General features: G+C 31.1%; 1 protein-coding gene across 1 annotated transcript; it reads right to left on the bottom strand.

Moving 5' to 3' along the window:
* Positions 1 to 255: 255 nt before the first annotated feature.
* LOC107454525 (regulator of chromosome condensation) lies at positions 256 to 20311 on the bottom strand. Its single transcript, XM_016071744.4, has 9 exons — positions 19833 to 20311; positions 16417 to 16958; positions 14482 to 14678; positions 13053 to 13232; positions 11187 to 11409; positions 10580 to 10717; positions 7814 to 7945; positions 5987 to 6136; positions 256 to 675 (listed from the first exon to the last, which is right to left on the bottom strand). Exons 2-9 carry the CDS (start codon positions 16943 to 16945, stop codon positions 467 to 469), a joined length of 1758 nt encoding a protein of 585 aa, XP_015927230.3. The 5' UTR covers positions 16946 to 16958; positions 19833 to 20311; the 3' UTR covers positions 256 to 466.
* Between the last annotated feature and the right edge of the window lie 859 nt (positions 20312 to 21170).

The following is a 21170-nucleotide window of genomic DNA, read 5'->3' as shown; positions in this document are numbered from 1 at the left end:
AAAACATCAGGAAATTGGTTTTACTATTCTTGTTTGGGCCACTATTAAAAAATTCTAACACAAATACAGAACCAAAAAAAAAATTTATTGGAACATAACTGGTTGTATATAACTATTTGGTATTAGTAAATTATTTAACGATTGAAAAGCTATTGTAAAACACTTTTCATAGAACAAAATATGCATTATTTGGCAGATAGGCAGATTTTGACAGATAGAACACAAGGGATAACAAATAAATAAGAAAATACACTCTTTATTTTACATTATTTATTTATAAATTATGAAACACTGAACAGGCAGCACTTGATATAAAGAGTGAAGTAGTAAATTAAATATTTTGGAATAAGAATTATGATTGTTAAAATTGTATAACTGATGTACAGTTCAATTCAAAGCACACCAGGTTAATAAAATATTTTTATTTTGATCCATCTTAAAATTTAAAACTAAATGATAAATGCTGCTACACTGTTTTATCTTTACTGCTGCCTTTCCTTGGACACGCCAGTATAAGTGCATGCTGTCCCCCTCCTGCTACCTTTAGAACTTGCCAGGAATTTTGTAATTCTTCTTTCTTTCCTTTAACAAGGCGAGGTGAGTTAATATCATTCTCATTGGCACTTTCTCCATGCCCTAGCTGGCTAGAAGCCATTCCCCAAGAAAAGAATTCACCTACAAAAAAATAAATAAATATCAGTTTTATTTTATTATAATCAGTTCAGTAAAAATATACCAATAGAGGTTGTATTTCCTTTTAAATTCCTAAAATTTTTTGCAACCATTAAAAAAAAAAAAAAAAAAGGGGTGTTTTAAGCAAAACACTGATTATACAACCCCATTTTTAAACCAAATCCGCTAAAGTTGAAAAATGCAACTGCTGAGTTATTTATAAGCAGGGAGGCAAGTAATATCACTCTTTTGAGTGGGAGAAATTTTAACCCACTGATGGTTTTGCGAACAGTGTAAAAATTTTCACCGGCCGTCTTCGCACAGCAAAACAAGTTTTTTCATGCTATTAGATAGAAAAATAGTGTGTAGGGGAGAAACATTCTCCTAGTTTTTCCCTTTTGCTTAACTGTCAAGAAGGTTAAAGAATGTTTCTAAAATTACCCCAAAATTTTTAATAACTGTGCTCATACGTGCCAACCTAGCAAAATTAACATTCAGGAGTTTCCCCAACAAGAATTCAGGAGATTTCAGGAGGGGTAAAAAAGGTGTATGTTATGCGACACTTGACACTTCTAATTTTAAATAAAACATTTATTAAATATAAGAATACAAGAAATTTTACACACTAATAGAGTACAAATTGTGGAAGAATATTAAATGTAACAAATATTAAATGGAAATAAAACATCTAAACACAGATTCAATCCATTTTTCCTGTACATTTCACAAACATAGCAACACAAAACTGCATTGGGCAGATACTCTCTATTTAAAAAATAAATACCATGTCCTTTATAAAACATTATTCAAAAAATCTTGACACTGTAATAAAGAGGGCTGAAGCCTATTTTACTGCATTTTTGATTGAACACAATCTGCCCATTAATTGTGGTGACCATGCTGGACCATTGTTCCGCAAGATGTTTCCAAACGATGGTATTGCCAAAAAATATGCTGCTGGCAGAATGAAAACAACAGCCATTATAAACGAAATGGCCACAATGGAAAAAGAATCTGTTGTAGAAATTTAAAAAAAAAGTCCATTTTCAGTATCAACTGATGGTAGTAATAAGTCTGATGCAAAATTGTATCCCCTTGTTGTTACATATTATAATGAGAATAGTACAGGGGTGATTGTGAGCCCATGTCAAAATTCCGGAAAATTTCTTGAGTTTAAAAAAAAAAAGACAGTTTAAATTGAAAAAAATTTAAACAAGTTTTTTTTTTTTTTTCCTTATTCTCAATATTTCTTAGTTTACTTAAAATATATTTAAAATTTTTTCACATACCTATGATGACCTGGAGAAGTAATTAAAATTTACAAATATGTCTTTCTTTCTTTAGTTTATGATTATAACAACTATTTACTGATAAAAAATGAATATTAATCATGAATATAAGCTTATAAAGTATCTCTCTGGCTCTCCCTTACAAACAAATAAAATAAACTGTGTTTTTAAGTTCCACTTTTGAAAATTTGATTTCCGGAAACTTCTGTGATCAATGAATTTTTGAAACAGCTGGACCTTCGATCTCCGAAATCTTCCGGATCACTGTTAGCGAAAATTCCGGAAATCCGGATTTTTTCCGGAGCACAATCAGCCCTGATAGTATGATAATTGAGAGCACTTTAATGTCTGTGCCGAATTTAGAAGGAGACTCAACTGGCATAAATATTGCCAATTTGATTTTAAAAGAATTGAATGCAAATGGTATACCATTTGAAAATTGTCTTTCTCTTGGGGCAGATAATGCGCCAGTAATGATTGGTGAAAAAACTGGCGTCGCTGGTGTTTTGAAAAAAGAAATTGAACATTTGGCAGTCATTGGTTGTGCTTGTCATTTGATAAATTTGGCTGCCCAAAAGGGAGCAGTTGTCATTCCTGACAAGATCGATGAATATCTCATAGATATATTTTTCCATTTAGAGAAAAGTGCCAAGAGGAAATCTAGGCTTCAGGAATTCCAAGCTTTGTTCAATGCTGAGCAAAGGAAAATCCTGAAGCATGTGTCCACCCGATGGCTTTCATTGGGACGGTGTTTGGATAGATTAGTGCTGCAGTGGGAGCCACTAGCATCATTCTTCAAAGAAAAAGTGAATGGCCAACACTGTAGGAAAAGAAAGCGAGATTCTACCCCTTCTTCTACTACAGCAGCAAGGCAGAGCATATTGAGTAGAGAGAAAAGGATTTTCCTCTTTCTATCTTCAGATTTAAATAAGGCCTTGTGCCAATTTATCCTTAATGTTCTACCAATATTTGAGGTATCAAATGCAACACTGCAATCAAGCACTCCCCATATCCATTTGTTGAGGAAAATTTTAATGGATATGTTGAAAGAACTGTTTTCCAGATTCGTCAAGCCTAGTGTGATAAAGTCATCTTCTCTTCTAAATCTTGATTTTAGTGAGTTGGAGAATCAAAAAAGTGATACTGATTTAGTCATAGGCGAGAGGGCTTCAAAGATTTTGGAGAATTTACCGAAGAAGAAGATTTTTTTCAAAACTGTACGTTTATAAAAATTTCCATTCAAAGACGAAATTTTATTCAATGCTGCAGTGGCCTCTCTCGAGAGGATTGATGAAGCCTCATTTTCATCTGCAAAGTACTTTATGGAACGTTATCCTATATTACTTTCACCTAACACTGGCAATATTTCTAGTGTTGACGTTTTGCAAAAGCAGTTTTGTTCTCTGCAACTTGAGGCAATACCTCAGGAAATCCTGACAGAACGAATTGATAAGGCTTCCGCTGGCAACAAACTTGTAAACTAGTTTGTTTACCAAATCAACGTGATTTTGAGCTCGCCGCACTTTACTATACTCAACGTGATTTTCGTTATTCGTTTTGTCTTCCTTCGTATATTTTTAGAAAATGCCTAAATCGAAACGGAAGTATGTTACCAATTTTAACAAATCATATACTAATGAGTTTCCTTCAATAATTGCATCACGTAAAGGAAGCACTTATGCTTTTTGTTCCGATTGTGCATGTGATATATTAATCGCTCACGGAGGCAAGAATGACATTTGGCGGCACATAAATGGGCAAAAGCACAAAGACGCTGTGAAATTTTTGCAAACTAACACGAAGATTTCTTTTCCCGCCGATGACGATTCGGTCATAAGGTTGATAAAAAAGAACGATCCAATTGTTGCCAACCGTTGAAAAATACGCACTAAAAATTCTAAAAAAAGCAAGATACAATATCGATTCCAACTATCGAGAGTAGGAGTAGCCACTTCAGTTCTGACGTCACTGCATATCGTCATATGACGTCATCGCATTCAACTCCACAGGAAAGGAGAGGAAGAGGATTCCGACGAATCCTAGTGTAAGAGGGCGGGTCAAATAGGAGTGTTAAAGAGGGGGGGAGGAAGCACCTGCAGCTACACTTTAGGCAGATGGTGGTTTGTTAAGAGAGGGCGGAATTAACGCGGGGGGAAAAACTTACACACTCGCGGAAAAATCAAATAATTTTGAAATTGGCCGTAGATTGAGGTAAAATTCGGGAGCTTTTCGTATCGATTCCGGAGGGCGGGAGAAGAATAAAAAATTCGGGAGACTTGGCACGTCTGACTGTGCTGCCAACCCTGTATCGGTTTTAGACTATGGTATGTACAATTTTAGGCCAAAGTAATAATTATCATTTAAAAATTTGAAGGATAAATGACAATTTTCCTCTTAACTGAGGTAAATATTATTTCACGCTTAGGGCAATTAACAGCAACCTTTTTTAAAACAGAGGTATTTGTTTTAGTTTAACATTTTGGGCAATAAATAAGTTATAGTTTTTTATTTTAAACCAAAGGAATTTTTCTTATTTAACAGCTAGCTAGGACTATAAGATGGAATACCACTCTTCTAAAATCAAAAAGAAAACATTTTTATGAATTTGGTAAAATGAACATAGCTGTAGTGGCTAAAACATTTATTACTACACATACAGGTCTTGTAGAAGGTCAAAAGAAAATCAAGACAACTAAGACCGTTGACAGTATAATTTATTTTCTAATACAGTCGAACCTCGATTAACCAATACCTCTATCGTTCTGAGTATCACATGTATCTGAGAGTTGTTCTGTAGACAGCATTTTTCTATTCAATATTGTGTGTGCAAATTGTAGTACTATAAATTTACGCCTAAACAAAAGTTATGTTAACTAGATGCGTTGAATGGTTTGAAGAAGCTCGTGTTATTATTGTTGTAATCTGGCTTCTGAGCAAACTGCAATTAAACATAAAACAAACATGTCCCCACTGATTTTTTTCATTATATTATTTTATTGTTATTTATGACAGAAAAACAAAATTGAAGTGTTATTTTGAAGCATCATTATAGTTAATACTTATTTTTATAATTTTATTCATAGTTTAATATTTATGCACTAAAAAAGCTCTTCAATTATCCCATGATTTCCCCTGCTCCCGAGGATGCCGGATAATTGGGGTTGTACTATACACTGAATCTATATAGGCATGTTGTATATAGAGAAAAAAGAACCCTTCAATAAAAGAATATTACAAATAAAATTTAGTGAATATTTCTTACATTATTTTTCGAGCAATAAACTTACTTCAAATCACACTAAAAGCCAATGTGAAAATTTAATATTTCGTTAAAATTTAATCATGGGTTCATCAAAACTTAATGTTGTAATTAAATAAAGAAGAGCTTCCCTAACTTAACAATACTTTACTTTTTAAAAAAATCCATATGGATAGCGAATGATCACTTAGCCTACCATTTTAATAATGCTGTGATTGTTGAAAAGTTAATTGGATTAAAATAATTTTAAATGAACTGTTAATACACCATTATAACTTTATGAGTTACTTTAAGTTTAAGTTACCTTACAAAGTTACAGGATTGGCAAATTTGACAATGAAAGTTTTTTCTTTTCTTCCATAACTATACTCAAATGCCCAGAAAATTCTAAAACAATTCAGGCAAAATAGATTATACACCGCAGACACTTAAGTACTACCAGTTCAACATTTCGCAATTTTAAGATTATTAAGTCTTAATTTTAAATCAAACTAAAGTATTTAAGTGATAATGCTATATTAGGATCAAGTGTAATATAGCATTATCACTTAAATACTTTTAGAGAATTAAGACTTTTAAATCATAACTAGAAGTTGTTGTGAAACTTATAAAAGTGCAACAGTAAGACCCCTTAAAAAGAATCTTTTTTTCGGTAAGATAGAAATTTGCTCTATGAACCGAAGAATGGCATCCGTGATTATAGGTAATAATATAATTTATGATTTAGAATACTTAAAAAAGGATAATTTAATTTTAAATTACTTACCTTTCTCAGTAACAGCATACGACACACAATTTCCGCAAGATATGTTGCTGCATTTTTCTAGATTAGGAACGACAGTAGGTGATGATTTGTCTTCACAAACTCCTAAGCCCAACCTACCATAATCTTGACGTCCTAGAGCATGAACCGTACCTAAAAATACAAGGTTACTTTTTTTAAAATGTGTGAATATTAATAGTATGCGCGATTTATAGCTTGCATGAATCACATTCCACAAACCATAAATATTCTCAAGTAGAAATCTGGTAAGAAAATCATTTGGAAGATAAAAAACAATCAAATGAAATTAAAGAGAAATTTGGAAAAGCATTAATGCAGTATGAGCTTAAAATATCTTCAAATAAGTTTATAAAAAAGAGAATTATAATTAAATTGAAAGAGAACAATAGAAACAAGAGGACATTACAGCAGTATTTCTCAACCGTTTTATTCCCACGCATCGGTCAATGTTTGATAATTTTACTGCTGCCTGTCAACTGATTGTTTATATTTTAGTTTGTTTTGGTTTCGTAATTTTAAGTTAATTGCAATTAAACATGCCTACAAAATAAAATACAATAACAGGCAGGGTATAGGCGTGGCTTTAGGTGACACTTTTAAGCTCTTGGGTTAATCTCGTGTCCATGGAAAGTCGTACAAACTCGAGAGAAATACACCACAGTAAATAAAATTAAAATAATTTATTATGTTCCTTGAGCGGTCCTGTACCATTTGATCCACGGACAAGTGGTTGGAGTTCAACGCATTACAGGTCTTCATCGGGGGGCACCTTGCATGCATTTATGTTTAAGCTATCATGTGAATAACTTTTTAAAGAAGGTCTCATCTATGTTTCAAAGCCCCATTTTGAAATTATTAATAAATAAATTAAAAAAATGTTTTTTCTTCCTCCAATCAATTTTTTTTACAATTATTAACCAAGGCTCTCATTGAGCAAGTTCTCTGGCATGAAGTGTGCTCCATCTCTGAAAACAATAGTATGACGACCTACTTTTCTATCAACCTAATACATAATCTCTACTTGACTTTATAATTCTTTATCTAACATTACGTATTTTATCAATATTTTGAACAAATCTGTGGGGAAAAAAAAACTATTACAGAATGAATTGAAATCCAAACAAATATAACAAAAATCTTGAGAAATAATATTTCTTTCAAGATTTATACAAATTAACAGTTTTACAAGATTTAGTTAAATTATTCTGTCTAAATCTGAAATTACGAATTTTTTAATCATTAAAAATAAGAGATAATTGTTGAAAAATTGAACACTAAAACATTTGTTAAGGCGGGGATATTTCAACCTTCTCGTTTGAGGTTAAAACCAATTGAACTTTTGAAGGGTTCAAAATGTCTCAGCAAAGATTGCTCAATCTTATGAGACTTGCAATAATAAGGAAGGAAAGGGTTTAGGGCATTTGCCTCACAACGAGGTGATTCAAGTTAGAATACCAGCACTGTCTGGTTGATACGGTTTTTGCTTTTCACTCCTACCAACCACAGTGCAGCCGTAAAAAATATCTTCAGAGGAAGGATGAACCATGGATATAGACGGATCATCATGGCTAATCATTTCCCTTCTAAATGTTACGCAAATGCAGATGAGTTCCATTAAAAAGTCCTCTGTGAAGGCTAGTTTGTTCCAATCCATGATCCAGGAGTTCACTTACCTTCTGGATGAGGTTAAATATCATAAGGCTATAGAGTTGAACATTGATAGTTGTAAAATCTGAATTGGGTAGGCTGTAGAAAATAAAAAAGTCTGTGAGGAAAGGTTAACCATCTCTCTGGTTGAATAAAACTTACCACTGCTGTCCAAAGCTAAAGTGTGGTGTTGTCCACCATTAATCTGTTGCCAATTTTTATCACTAAAAGAAGGAACATGTTGAGGAAAGAACACCATCTGGTTTTCTTGATCACTGTTTCTATTTTGTAAGCCTACAAAAAATACAAAAAAAAATCTCTAAAATAAAACTATTAAGTTTTTATGAGAATAATTAAAAATGCTGCAGAAAAATTATATAGCATTTTCCAGGAAACCTCATAAATACAGAATTTAAGTATAAATTAATAATCCAAGAAATTCACTTAAAAATAAAGGCTTCTTTTGCTTCATAGTTAAAACAAATGAAAGCTTCATAAAACTATGAAGCAAAAGAAGTCTTTAATTTAAAGTAAATTTTTTTGGGTTATTCGTTCAATTCATGATTCATGTTTGTTTATAAAACATAAATCACTCTTTTTACTGGTAATAAGAATAAGGAAAATATTATAAATCTTAACTAGTGGTGTACCAAAAGGTGGGGCAACAACCCCCAGGTTTACAGCGAAAGTGGTCACCTGATTAACAACTAAAGACAGTAAAACATATCTGTCTAAGCAAGGCACCAACTGTACTTAGGACGTGAGAAAGAATTTCCTAACACTCATCATAGCAATAGAATTTCATAACATTTATCTAGCAATAAATTTTCAAAAAAAAAAACCTTTTCGCTTATAATATATTAGTAATGTCAATGAGGTTTATTTTTCTAAACAATTTTCATTTTTGAGAATTCATGAAATACAGACTTTTGAACACACAATTAAAAAAAAAAGAAAAAACTGAAATTTTTTTTTAAAATTAGAAATTTATGATTTTCATGTTAAACACCTTTTTTGAGAATCAACGATGCAGGGCAAAAAAATAAATTATGAAATATTAACTGTGTTGAAATAAATTCTGTTTAAAATTTTATGATCATACTTTTAATTAAAGAAATTTTACTTAAATATTATGGTAATAATTAACATAATACATGGTAATGTGCTAAGTCAATCGACTTTTAATGGGCATTATCATTATGGGGCAAAGTCCAAAAACTTTGGGGCTGAAGTGGTTTTCTACATAAAAAAAGGATAACTTTCCACGCGATATCTATCCAAATTCCTACAATGTAAATTAACAAGCACTAATATAAATTAATAGCAACTGTCACAATTTTAAGTGTTTTGAAAAGAATAGGGGTGATTTTGAGCCCAACTCAAAAATCTGGAAATCTGGACTTTTCAGGAGCACAATGATCTCTGAAAGAACTAATTTTTAATAAAGGTAACAAGTGGACGATATCACATTACGATATATTCGGATTAAGAAGTTTGTTCTTTAAAAGAAGAAAAATACTCATAAAAGAAGTTTGCACAATGGAATTAAATGCTGTACTCATTTTTGTAAACACGCATTTTGAGCTAGGTCCCAATTTAAAAACTCACAGATGAGATGTTGTAAGTATATAAATTATAAATAAGCAAAAAGAAATAAAAGCTTAATTTAAAGTAATCTTAGTCATATAATAATCAACTATCATATATCTTACTTGTAATAAATAACCATAATTAATTTATTCAAATAGCTTAAATTTTAAATGCATAAACTATTGAACTGCAAGCATGGTTACATTCAAGAAAAAAATTTGAAACAAAATTTGCATATATTGATTGAATTAAGCAATTTAACATGATCATGACCTTTAAATATATTAAAGTATGACTGGTGTGATACAGACAGTTTAGATTAAAATGTGCAAATAAAGCGCTATTGCTAAAAAAAAAAAAAAAAAATAAACAATAAAATAAACAATCTTGTTGCACTAAGCATTTTAATTTAATAAAGCATGTTTTTAAGATTCTTTTTATATTATAATGCATTAAATATTAATTTCAACTTAATACATAAAAGGCATTGATTGCCTCATAATAATTCACAAAACTTACAGCTCGGCCAATAAGCACAGATAGATGTAGATGACAAAGCAGTTTGAAAACATCGCTTTCATGAAGTTTTTTCATTTCTTCATTTGAAAGTTAGTTTAATCCATTGGTAACAGGAAAAAACATCAATTATAAAAATATTTAGAAAAGAAAATATAAGGTAAGAATTCTAATTTTTTGTGTGTTAATACACAACAAACATAATGATTTTTTGCTCATACTGTTTTTTTTTTGTTCCAATGTAATCATATAATATAAAACCAGTAAACCTAATAAGGCCAGCAAGTTTTTGCTAAAATTTTGTCACAAGCTGTTTATAATTGGCAACAGGAACCTGGAGTGCTCGGAAGGCTGCATTTCATGTGCAAATATGCTATTTTTTTTAAAAGAAGCTTACTCAGTCTTAGGGAATTTTCTAAACATGTACAGTCAGAAAAAATATATATATATATAAATATATACATATATCACCCTGAATAAATATATATATAGGTTCATTCAGAGAAAGTGCGTTTTTGTGTCTGATTTAGTAACTTAATTAATAGTTAGCACTACTCGATTAACATATTTGAAGTCACCCCCAGGAACCATTAAGACTGACACTTAGTACGTGAAAATCTGATTATTAAAACGAAAGTTATTGCGGATGATATCTTTTTTTTGCCGACTGTACAAAAACCATGAGAATTTTTATTAAACCAGTAGACCCGGAGAAACTGGCGAAATCTAGCAGTCTACTGTTAAACCCAGTAGAGTCTGCAGTTATGTAAGTATATAATAAAATTGTTGTTGGCGAACTACCCTGTTTAATAAAGTACTTACCTAGTTGATTGTAGTTATTTAGACCACATGCATATATAGATTGTTGAGCTTTCAAGAAAGTGGCATGGGATTCAGTCCAGACATCAGTAATTAGTAATCGGCGCTTCATAAAAATAACATCAGGTTCCAGTAAAGCGGCTGCAATTAATTTCACATTTTTTGAAATTATAAATTATACATTATTTTAAGAATTTAGTTTTAAAACTGATTAACAAAAAATAAATAAATAAATGAAATAAAATTATGCACAAAAAAATGGGATTTTTTTAACCCATTTTATAAATTGATAATACCAGATTAACCTTAATTTTAAAACAGATTCATGGAAGAAAAAAAGTAGTGAACAACCATGCGAAAAAGTAATTTAAATTTATAACACAAGTCAATGCCAAACTATTCCTTTATTGAGGGAACCTGTGCACTCCAAACAACATAAGTGGCTGAAATAATAAAACAAGAATATTTCTAAAAACTTCTCCAATTTTATAGAATTTTCTCAATTGCATTAATAGAAATGAAAAGTAGACCAGGAAAAACTAGTAAAACCAAAAGCTGTAAATTACTAGTAATCTATAACTAAAACTATAATAATCAAACCACAACTTACCCAGACCCTTTACACGGCCACCCTCCTGACATGACCTCGGATTAACTCGACCGAGCTGACCTTGTTCTGCACAACCACAAGTATATACAGTACCATCTTTGGACAGACACGCAAGATGATCGGCTCCGGAAGAAATCTTCACAATCGTCTTCCCTATCAATACTTTGACAGGTGTTGGGCAAGGTTGACCATCAGCTCTTAAACCCATCTGCCCGGCTGCACACTAAAGAATTAAAAAGCAGGGGTCAATTAAAAAGTAAATTTGTAAGTCAGTTGTTATCACAGATCATTAAGGCAAGGGGGTGTGATAGCTCTTGCTTTCCAGTGGAGTCATCTATGGCCAAGAATTTGACTTCTGCCACACCCGTCTACGGGGGGGAGGGGGGGACAAATTCATACATCCACATATCTTAATTTTGCCTTGAATCAGAGAAAGATCAATCTCCATTTCAGTACTCCCAGAGGCATAATGTGCTAAGGGAAATCGAGGACTTTGTGACCTGACAGGTTTAACATGCACCAGTCACCATTTAGTACATGGGGAGACTTCGGCCGGCTAGATTCGAACTGCTGTTCTCACGAACGCAAGTTCAGCACCATGCCATTCAAGCTATCTCGGCTTAAGTCAGTTAAGTGTTGTATATAATATTTAGATGATTTACAAATATGAAACAATTTTTTTTAATTTAGGTAATAATAAAAATTAAAAATAAATACAAATATTGAAGGTAAAATAACATTTATTTACTTATTAATTTACTTATTCATTTAGTTGAAGATTAATTTTCACTTGAGTGTCAGTAAAATCTTTAGATGACCTTGACAGCAGTTCCAAAATAAAACCAAAACTTTTAGTTCTGAACAATCGATTCATTCTATTAGACTCCTGAAAACTATTTTGCTTGTAACTTCAGCCATTATATTAAAATTAATTCAACAATGTTAAAGTTTAATACTTTTAATGAACCAAAACCACTGACTTATATTTTGAGCTATTGACACAGTCTAGCGTTGCTTACCAAAATGTACCTCTCCATGATAATGGCTCACATAATAAATCAAAGATTTGATTTTTTTTAAAATTTATTTTTCTTCATTTTATTAATTTATTTTTAATAGCAAACAAGATAAAAAATAACAGCTAACCTTTCACATCTTTTTACACTAATCACTAAATAATAAACCGCAAATTTTTGTTCTGAAGCTATTCACGTCATCTTTACTTACTTTTTGTCTTACTTCAATTTGAAAAAAAAAAAAGAAAAAAAAAACTTGTATTCAATGCTATTACTATAAAATATTTATGCAGTATTATAATTTTAAAAATAATATAGTGTCATTTACTTTTAATAATAATTTTGACACAATTTAATAACCATATAGAAGAAATTTTTATATATTTTTTAAAATTAATTTAGATAAATTTTATTTGATAACTTTGATTTTTAAGAATGATGACTTTTTTCAAACCTGAATTCATGAACATACAAAAGGGAAACTCAGAAGTCAACTTTTATGATTATTCAGAAAACAGAACCTTTAGTTAATTACATCTATAATAATAGAAAGAAGAGTTCCTGTGCAAATGAAATTAACAATTATGTTTGCATAGGTAGGATAAAGAGTAAAAAACATCTCTTTTGGAAATCTTATAAAGCCGGGAGAAAACTCATCTCTAGTAGCAATCCACACTGAGTTTGGGGGAAAATACCGAAAATACCTAAACGAGAAAAAGATGAATTTCTTCACAAATTCTCGGAGTAGCAAAATAATATAAATTAATTTGAGGTAATTAATTTCAGAAACATAATCCTTTTTAAGTCATGAGTATTATAAATGTCTTATTTATTTTGTAAGTGAACATACTCTAAAATTTCCCCATAGATAGACTTGTCCAGATTCTGCCAATGCAGCTGTATGGGAATCTCCAGCTGAAACTTGCACTATTTTTTCTAGTATTTCTACTTTTGTAGGCATGTACTCTTCTTCGTCAGAAGAAGTTCTTCGACCTAGTGCTCCTTCATCATTACAACCAAAGGTCAAGACCTAAAAGTAAAGAAATAAACTGTAAGAAGTTCAAATAACCAAGTTGAATCATTTCCTTGTGATAGATTCTAATTTTTCCAATAAAGAAAAAATAAAGTCTGAGCAACAACACTAAAGCTTTTAATGAAATAATAAATTTAATGTTAAAACAAATCTAAAAAAGTGCAAAACTGTCCTTTACTTCCTAAAAGATTTAACGAAAAAAATTAAAAGACATAAGAATCTTATACACAGTTAAAAATAATAAAACTATTTTTCACGGAAAAAAATTTAAATTTTGCTAGAATTAAGTTTTGTTGAAAAAAATTTTTAGTTTTAGGAAATTGTTAATGTTTATTTTAGAAAATATAATTCAATTGCTTTGTTTATGTATATATGATCCACTGTACCTGACTTTTAATTTAAAAGAAAAAACTAAATTTTTTATAAGTGTAAAGAATATTTCATTCGTTGTTAAATCACATAAAAACCTCTTGAAAAATGTTCCTCTTTCATAAAAAACCTCTTGAAATCCTCTTTAAAAAAAAGTCCTGATCAATGTTCGAGAAAATGAACTATAAGTGAACCCACTTCCAAAGAAACAATTCAGTTTACAGGTAGCAAGAATTTTTTGCTTCTGAACTAGATCATGTGACCGGTCACATTCAGTTTATAATGAAATGTTAAAACAAATCTAAAAAAGCACAAAACTGTCCTTAACTTCCTAAAAGATTCATTGAAAAAAATTAAAAGACATAAGAATCTTAAAAAGTAATATGGTAAAAAGTAATATAAAATTATTTTTATATGGAGATAAATTAAAGTTTTCCTAGAATTAAGTTTTGTTGTTAATTCACATAAAAACTGAACACATTGCAGTAATTGAAACCCAAATTATTCTTCACTTTCATCTTAAAAAATCGTATTCCATGTTCTAGAAAATGAGCTAAGAGAGCCCACTTCCAAAGAAACGATTTGGTCAAGTTTACAGGCAGCAAGATTATCCTGTTTTCGAACTAGTCTATGTTACCGCACACATTCAAGTTCATCGGACACATATAAGTGAACTTCTCTTCATGGACCACAATATCATATATAAAAAGAGTCTTTTGTACAGTAGCAGTTCATCAGCGTACTCTCGTATTTCACTTCGTATAAATACAAAGAAAAACTGAGTTTCGAGGTCTGGAAAAGTGCTTCGTTCGGCAAAGTACCATATCATAATCACAAATATAAATGCTTTAAAATTAATAGGAAAGTCAATACTTACTTCTCCATTTTCTGTCAGGCAAACAGAATGCATACCCCCGGCTGCAATGTCAACAATGGAGTATTTTAAGGAATCTAATTGAGAAGGTTTTTCTGTGTAATTAACATCATCACTCAGCCCGAGCTGTCCGGCACCATTTTCACCCACAACAAATACTTTGCCGGAGACGGAACTTAATGAAGGGACTTCCAAAGCAACTTGAAAAAGAAAAAAGTTCCTTTAGATTTTTGCAGAAAAATGGCACAATTTCATTTATTAGAAGAATTGTGTAAAAAAAAAAAAGAAGATATTTTGATGCCCAGAAAATAAAATCAATAGATTTTAAAATGTATTATTCAATCTTGATAAGTAGAAAGGTGGCGGTAAAGCTTATCGGATTCGTTACATGCATATTAGGGATGTAACAAATAGTGGTTTGGTCAAATTTAAAAAAAATAATAAAATCGTATAGTGACATTCTGCACGGATGTTTCTTTGAGATTAAGTGTCACAGTTCGATATATATTTGCAACTTTCTGGTTGCGATCTTAAATGTTTTTGCCTATGCAGTTTTTTGGTGACAATCTTAAAAACGTCATTCAGTGTTGACAACAGTTTGGAGGCAAGCGGCAACACGTCATTAGAGACATTTTTGAAAATTGCACCAAGCACGTAACATATACGATTATTTTACTGCTTCTTTGATTTACTATTGCTGAAAATTTCAGATTTTTGAGATTTGGTTATTGTGGAGTTTCAAAAAGTATTGCTCACTATCCAAGTATTTTTTTCTCAAAAAAAAATTTTTTTTTTGTATAAATTAAGAGTTGATTGAAAAAACTAGAGATTTAGTCAAATTCAATTCTCGAACAATTAGAGAGGAAAAAATTTCCACATTGAAAAGAATTGATACAAATTTATTTTAATTTCTCTTTAACCCTTTCGCGACGCAAAGCGCGCTTACCGCTGAGGCCGGCAGTCTCTCTAGCGTGTGTCTCCCCAGGGCCGGAGGTTTTTTTGATGTTAAGCCTAATTCCATGAAATTACCGAAATATCAGCGAATTGTTTAATATTGTTCTGTAGAGTATTTAAGTGACATATGCTTTATATATATTTCTATGGATACTTTATTTACTTAAGTTATTTCTTGTTTAAATGTAATATAAATATTAATAAGTTTAAATATTTTGCATAATTTCCTCTATTTCCAGCTCAGTTAAAAAATTTCGACGCTTCGACATTCTAACGGTAAAAAGAAAAAAAATTCAAGCCTACAAGATCTAATTATCCTCTAAAAACTAATCCGAAAATCGAAAGTAGCGAGAGATAAAAAAAAACTCCCTTACTTACTGTAAATAAATATCACGTGCTAATTTAAAGAGCCCTCATAAAACATTCCCCCCCTCCACTCCTTCCCCTAAAAACCACGTGAATGTACTTTCATCTTGAGTAGAAGGTCAAATCTACATGTATCTGAAACCATATGGACATACAATGCCATCTTTTGGAAGAAATTTCATTTTTTAAAACGTTCCGAAACGCTGGCACAAATAAGTGACGGTCGGGGGTGAACGAGAAAACTCTCTGACACGCGGGTGTGTCGGCCGGGAAGTGAGCACGTTTCTTGCTGTCACATATATGTGACAGTCGGCTCGAAAGGGTTAAGGGAAAACTCAAAAATGCAATGGTTGTTTTCGAAATTACCTTTTAAGTCTAATTTACAGTAATGTTTCATAAGCAAAGATAAATTGAACAAAAATATGCTTGAGAAAATGAAAAAAAAAATTTATTCATTATTCTTATAAATTCTGTCTACTCTAGGCACTTATTAAATTGTTAGATTAATAATGTAAAAATTTTAATAAAGCGTAAATAAATAAACTGTCAGAGAAAGAATACGTATCATGTTACCTAATGTGACTCATTATGAACCAAAATTTATTTTTTCTTACTTACCATCTTGTTTCTTTACATTGCTTTTTGCTTTAGGAATAACTTTCACAGTTTGCTTTCTTTTATGAGATTTTTCTTTACTAGATGAAGCTATTTCTTCAGTTTTGGCAACCTTTTCAGGAGTTCCTTTGGAAGAACCCGGAATCGCTTTTTCTTGCTTTCTCTTACGAGATTTTCCTTTATTTGATGAAACCATTTCTTCAGATTCTTCAACTTCCTTAGGATTATCCTCAGAGTCTTTTTCTTCAGGATTGTCGACTGAAGAAGTTTTCGGAGAACTAGGTACTACTATTTTACTGGATTTTCCTTTATCTGAAGCTGTTTCTTCTGCTTTATCTTGCCCACTGTTTTCTAGAGATTTTTTTGGTGGAACAGATTCTATTTGCTTTGATGAATCTGAAGAGTCAACATTTTCTGCATTAAGTTGAGTTTTATAACCATTACTTAGTGGTTTCTTTTCTTGTTTCTTTGTAACTTTAAGTGAAGGAGTAGGTGTAGCCTTTACTTTTTTAGCAATTTTCTTTTGCACCATTTTAGTTAAAAACCTAAAATTAAGTAAATAAAAGTTAATTAAAATACTTACTTAGCATTCTTTATTTATTAAAATTCATAAAGAATTATTATCACATATATTTTTTAAACTAACCAAAAAAAGCACAAAATCAAATATCTTGCAAAAAATGCATAAAATAGTTTAAATTAAAGTTATTTACATATCATTGCTAGGTAACGTCACACACAAACCCACCCTAATTGCTTCTCGTTCATCATTATTTTTTTTTCCTTTCTTAAAAATCAAACTTCTCCACAAAAACACTAAACATTTTGTTTTACAAACAAATGCAGAATGTGCTTGAAATGCAGAATGTGTGAGCAATAAGAAGAAATAATTTTACCAGTTGGAAATAATTCAATTAGCGAAGGGTTTTAGTACTCTTTATTAATTATTTTTATTTTAATTTTTCTGAAAGTTTGCTTTCTTTTCAAAGAAAAAAAAACTATTTGGAAATTTCTTTGATTAATATAAATATTCCAGACAACTTTTACAGAAGCAAACGGCAAACTAAAAGAAGTAGCTCTACTTAAGTGTAATGAAAGTAAATTTTTAGGAAAAAGTATAATTAAATATACTATTTTTTACTTCAGAATTACTTTATTATTTAGAACATGAATGTTTTAACATTATAATTTCATCAATACTGAACCGCTCACATGAGTTTTAATAAGATAATATTCTCTTATACCAATATATATATAAAATTTGCTAATTAATCTTTAAGTAGGGCTTCAATAATCTTGAAATAAAAACAGATTGAAATGTGTCACTCATGTACAAAAAGTAATTTTAGTGGATGATCCCTATACTCCTAATTTAAAAATTTTATGATACTGAATAGTTTGGGAGATTTCCATATCCTGATCTGTGGCAGAATAATCGGTATAACTCGTAGGCACCCCCGGGCAAATATCTATATATTTTAGTTTTTAAAAAAAATTTCAAGTTTAAAACTATTTGGCATCTTGGGGATTGTAGTTGGTGCAACAGATCACAGTACAGAACTATCCCGGAATTGTTAATTATAATAACTTTTAAAATCACATGTAAAAGACGACGAATCAATAATTGAGTAACTACAAAAGTCCATCCACATCATTACTGCACTTGCTTAAAATAATAAATAACTGACATCTCATCACAATAAAACCTTGATAATATAAAATTATTGAGATTCTTTCACATAGACAGACTGAATTACAACAATAAATTCTGTGGATAAGGCAATATGCCTGAACCTTGTATACAATTAGACTCCCCCATTAAATAGAAGAATCAAATTATGCGATTTTTGCCAGCATTATTAATTAAAATAGTAAGAATTCAGTTCAAAAATCCAAATTTTTAATTTCTTCAAATCTGTTTTTATTTTTTTAAACATTTTCATTTATATTATCAGAAAACATATATTTAAAATCAGAAATATCAGGAGAAAAAGTTGAAAATCAAAACATCTTTTATCAGGAAACCCAGGAATATCAGAACTACAAAAGCTGTAAATGCTAAGATTTATATTTTGTAACACGCAAACTCCTCCCCCCTTTTATTTTGCTGCCATTGATTGACATCCACTAGCGAGCTTATAAATAAAAATATAAAATTATCGTGAGAAAGAATTTTTTTTCATTCAACTGTTGTGGTTAAATAGTCACAATTTAAAGTAAAAAAATTCACGAAAGAGCACTTAAATTTACATTAACAAATTGGAATTTCAATATGAAATTTGCATCAATTTTACAAATAAGAAGCCTTCAGCATGTCAACTATGCCATTGCACTTCTGTGGGTATTCTGTGCATTCTACAGATCGACCCAACACAATATTTTCCTCAAACAAGTTTAACAGTGAATAATTCTTGAATCAATATAGTCAGTTTAATGTTTGGTCAGAATCAAATAATTTGGTAAGAAAAAGAGTAATGTGTGCTCTATAAAATAAAGTTAAGATGGTTTAGTAAAAACACATTTCTTTAAAAAAAAACTTTTTAGACTTCATAGTTCATGCAACTAGTTTTCAAATCCGAACCAAATACAATCAAGTTTCTAAACAGATTTTAAAGTTGGAAAAAAAATACTAAGATGATAAAGGTTTGTGTTCTGTGATATTTTCCTTTAAGTTACTTGTGAACGATTCCACAAAGCAGTCAAAAATTGGGTTTTTGCTAAGGTACCGATGCGGAATTTTTTTTTCTTTCTACTACAATATGAAGGATATTATTGCTGCATGTGTAATACTTTTGAAAAACACTCCTTCTTAGTATTATCCAACAATTTTTTTTTTTTTTTTGAGGTTTAAACTATGATCATGAAAATCTATACTCCCCAACATAGTACAGAAGTAAGATAAATGCGTCTCCACTATACAATAAACAATAGAATTTTTTCTCTCCGATGCCCGCCTGATTGACAATCGTCCTTCGGGTTAAGATTCCAGCCACCCTATTAGGTGAGGTCTACGTTGCTCCCACAGTAAGTTATATGTAAAGAAATTTTTGAAAACATTTTGCTAAACAGAAAAATAAATTAAAATTAGTTTTAAAAAAGAAGTTAACAAGTGTATCCATTAACTGTTATAATATCTTGTATTTTCGTGTGAGTTAATACTGGCTAAACAATCCGTATAAAGATAGCGGGTTCAAAAAAGTATTCCGGAATAGAGATTTATTTTTCATGGGGCTTAAAAGAAATAAACTTTAAAAACCACTGATTAGAATGTAATCAAGATGTCAACTAGATTTTCACTAAATCTGGTAGAAAAAATAATTTAACGAGGAGTAAAGTCCCAATTAAGTTTAAGAATTATATTAAAGAAATAAACAATTGAGACTATAAAATGGTATTAAAACTTATTTACACAAACTTACAGTAAAAACCACTATTTTCGTATCTGTAGAAAAATTTTGAAACACAACATGCAGCATTCAAATCTCAAAACATAAAGTTCGTTGCCATTAAAAATTTAGTAGAAAAAAATATATGTCAAAAAGATAATATTAGTAACTGAGTAGTAGTTCCAGTTTAAATTTTTTTTATAGATGTCGCAGGTTGTTATTTTCCTTAAACTGCTGTGGGAAAAGCGCAAACTACATGCAATGAGACTGCTCTTTTAGAAACATTTGTTTCATTACTACTGTAGAAAATAAATAGATGTTAAATTATTGAATAGATGGTTGACTGAATGTAGGCAATAACAAACTTCCCAAAACCGGAAAAATTAAGAAGACTTTCTGTGTGTCCTTCCGCTTATATTATGCTTACGAGATGCGTAAACTTGCCTAATATTAAAGGAAATTTTACAGTCACTCGAAAGACTGTATTATAGGCAATCGCAACACTCGAATACGCTATCTGGGGAGAAGACCGGTTCCATGCCTTTGACCATTCCCCCTTTCCTCTCCTGTCCCGCAGTAGACTGATCGTTAAGACAAGGTTCCCAGCAGATCACCGAAGTCAAGCATCACTGGCTGCAGTCAGTGTGCGGGTGGGTGACCATTTGGATCAGTCTGCGTAGGGACCGAGGGTGTGCGGTATGGGTCCTCGCTAAACTATTCTACCGTAAGTAGGTCGTCGCGCTACCAAAGTGGGGGTGCCATCCCATCTGCAGAGGATCAAAATTGTGATGGCATGTCTTAGGATCATCCTCAGGGATGTTTTCCAGATCGTCGTCAATAGCCCATTGTGCTGCTCTAGGGCGACGTAAATGAACTACAACTACAACAACAACCTTTCCTCTCCTCTTATTAGTTGTATAAGAATGTACTACGATATTTTTTTTCCGTATTTAATTGCTTAATTTTCGTGACGCTTTCATTCAGAACTATGATTAATGAAGTTTTCAGTTCTATATAGTTTCCAAACTCAAAAGATTTTTATCTATTTGAAAATCAGGACAGAAACTAACGTACTCCCTCCTTCAAGGACTCTCCACACGCTAATTGTGAAGTGTTCCCATTGGTAAAGAGTTCTGCTCCACGCCTCCTATAGTCCATTTCGATCGCCAATTGTGATTTGTGCTTAAATGCGCGCGAATTTTACTGTTCATAAAAGTAATTTATAAATTCTTACAGGTTGTGAGTCAAAAAAAATTCTAACTGAATGAATATCACAACATAAATAAAATATTAGCCATGCTTTGAGTGTTATTCTTAATTTGGCTATATTTGAGCAATGATTGATTGATTGATTTTTTCATTTACGTCGCA

This window comes from Parasteatoda tepidariorum, chromosome 9, assembly GCF_982258835.1.
Source record: "Parasteatoda tepidariorum strain Cologne lab strain chromosome 9, Ptep-v5.0, whole genome shotgun sequence".
Classification (NCBI taxonomy): domain Eukaryota; kingdom Metazoa; phylum Arthropoda; class Arachnida; order Araneae; family Theridiidae; genus Parasteatoda; species Parasteatoda tepidariorum.
The sequence above is the reverse complement of the archived record's forward strand: the minus strand, read 5'-3'. Positions and strand labels throughout refer to the sequence as shown.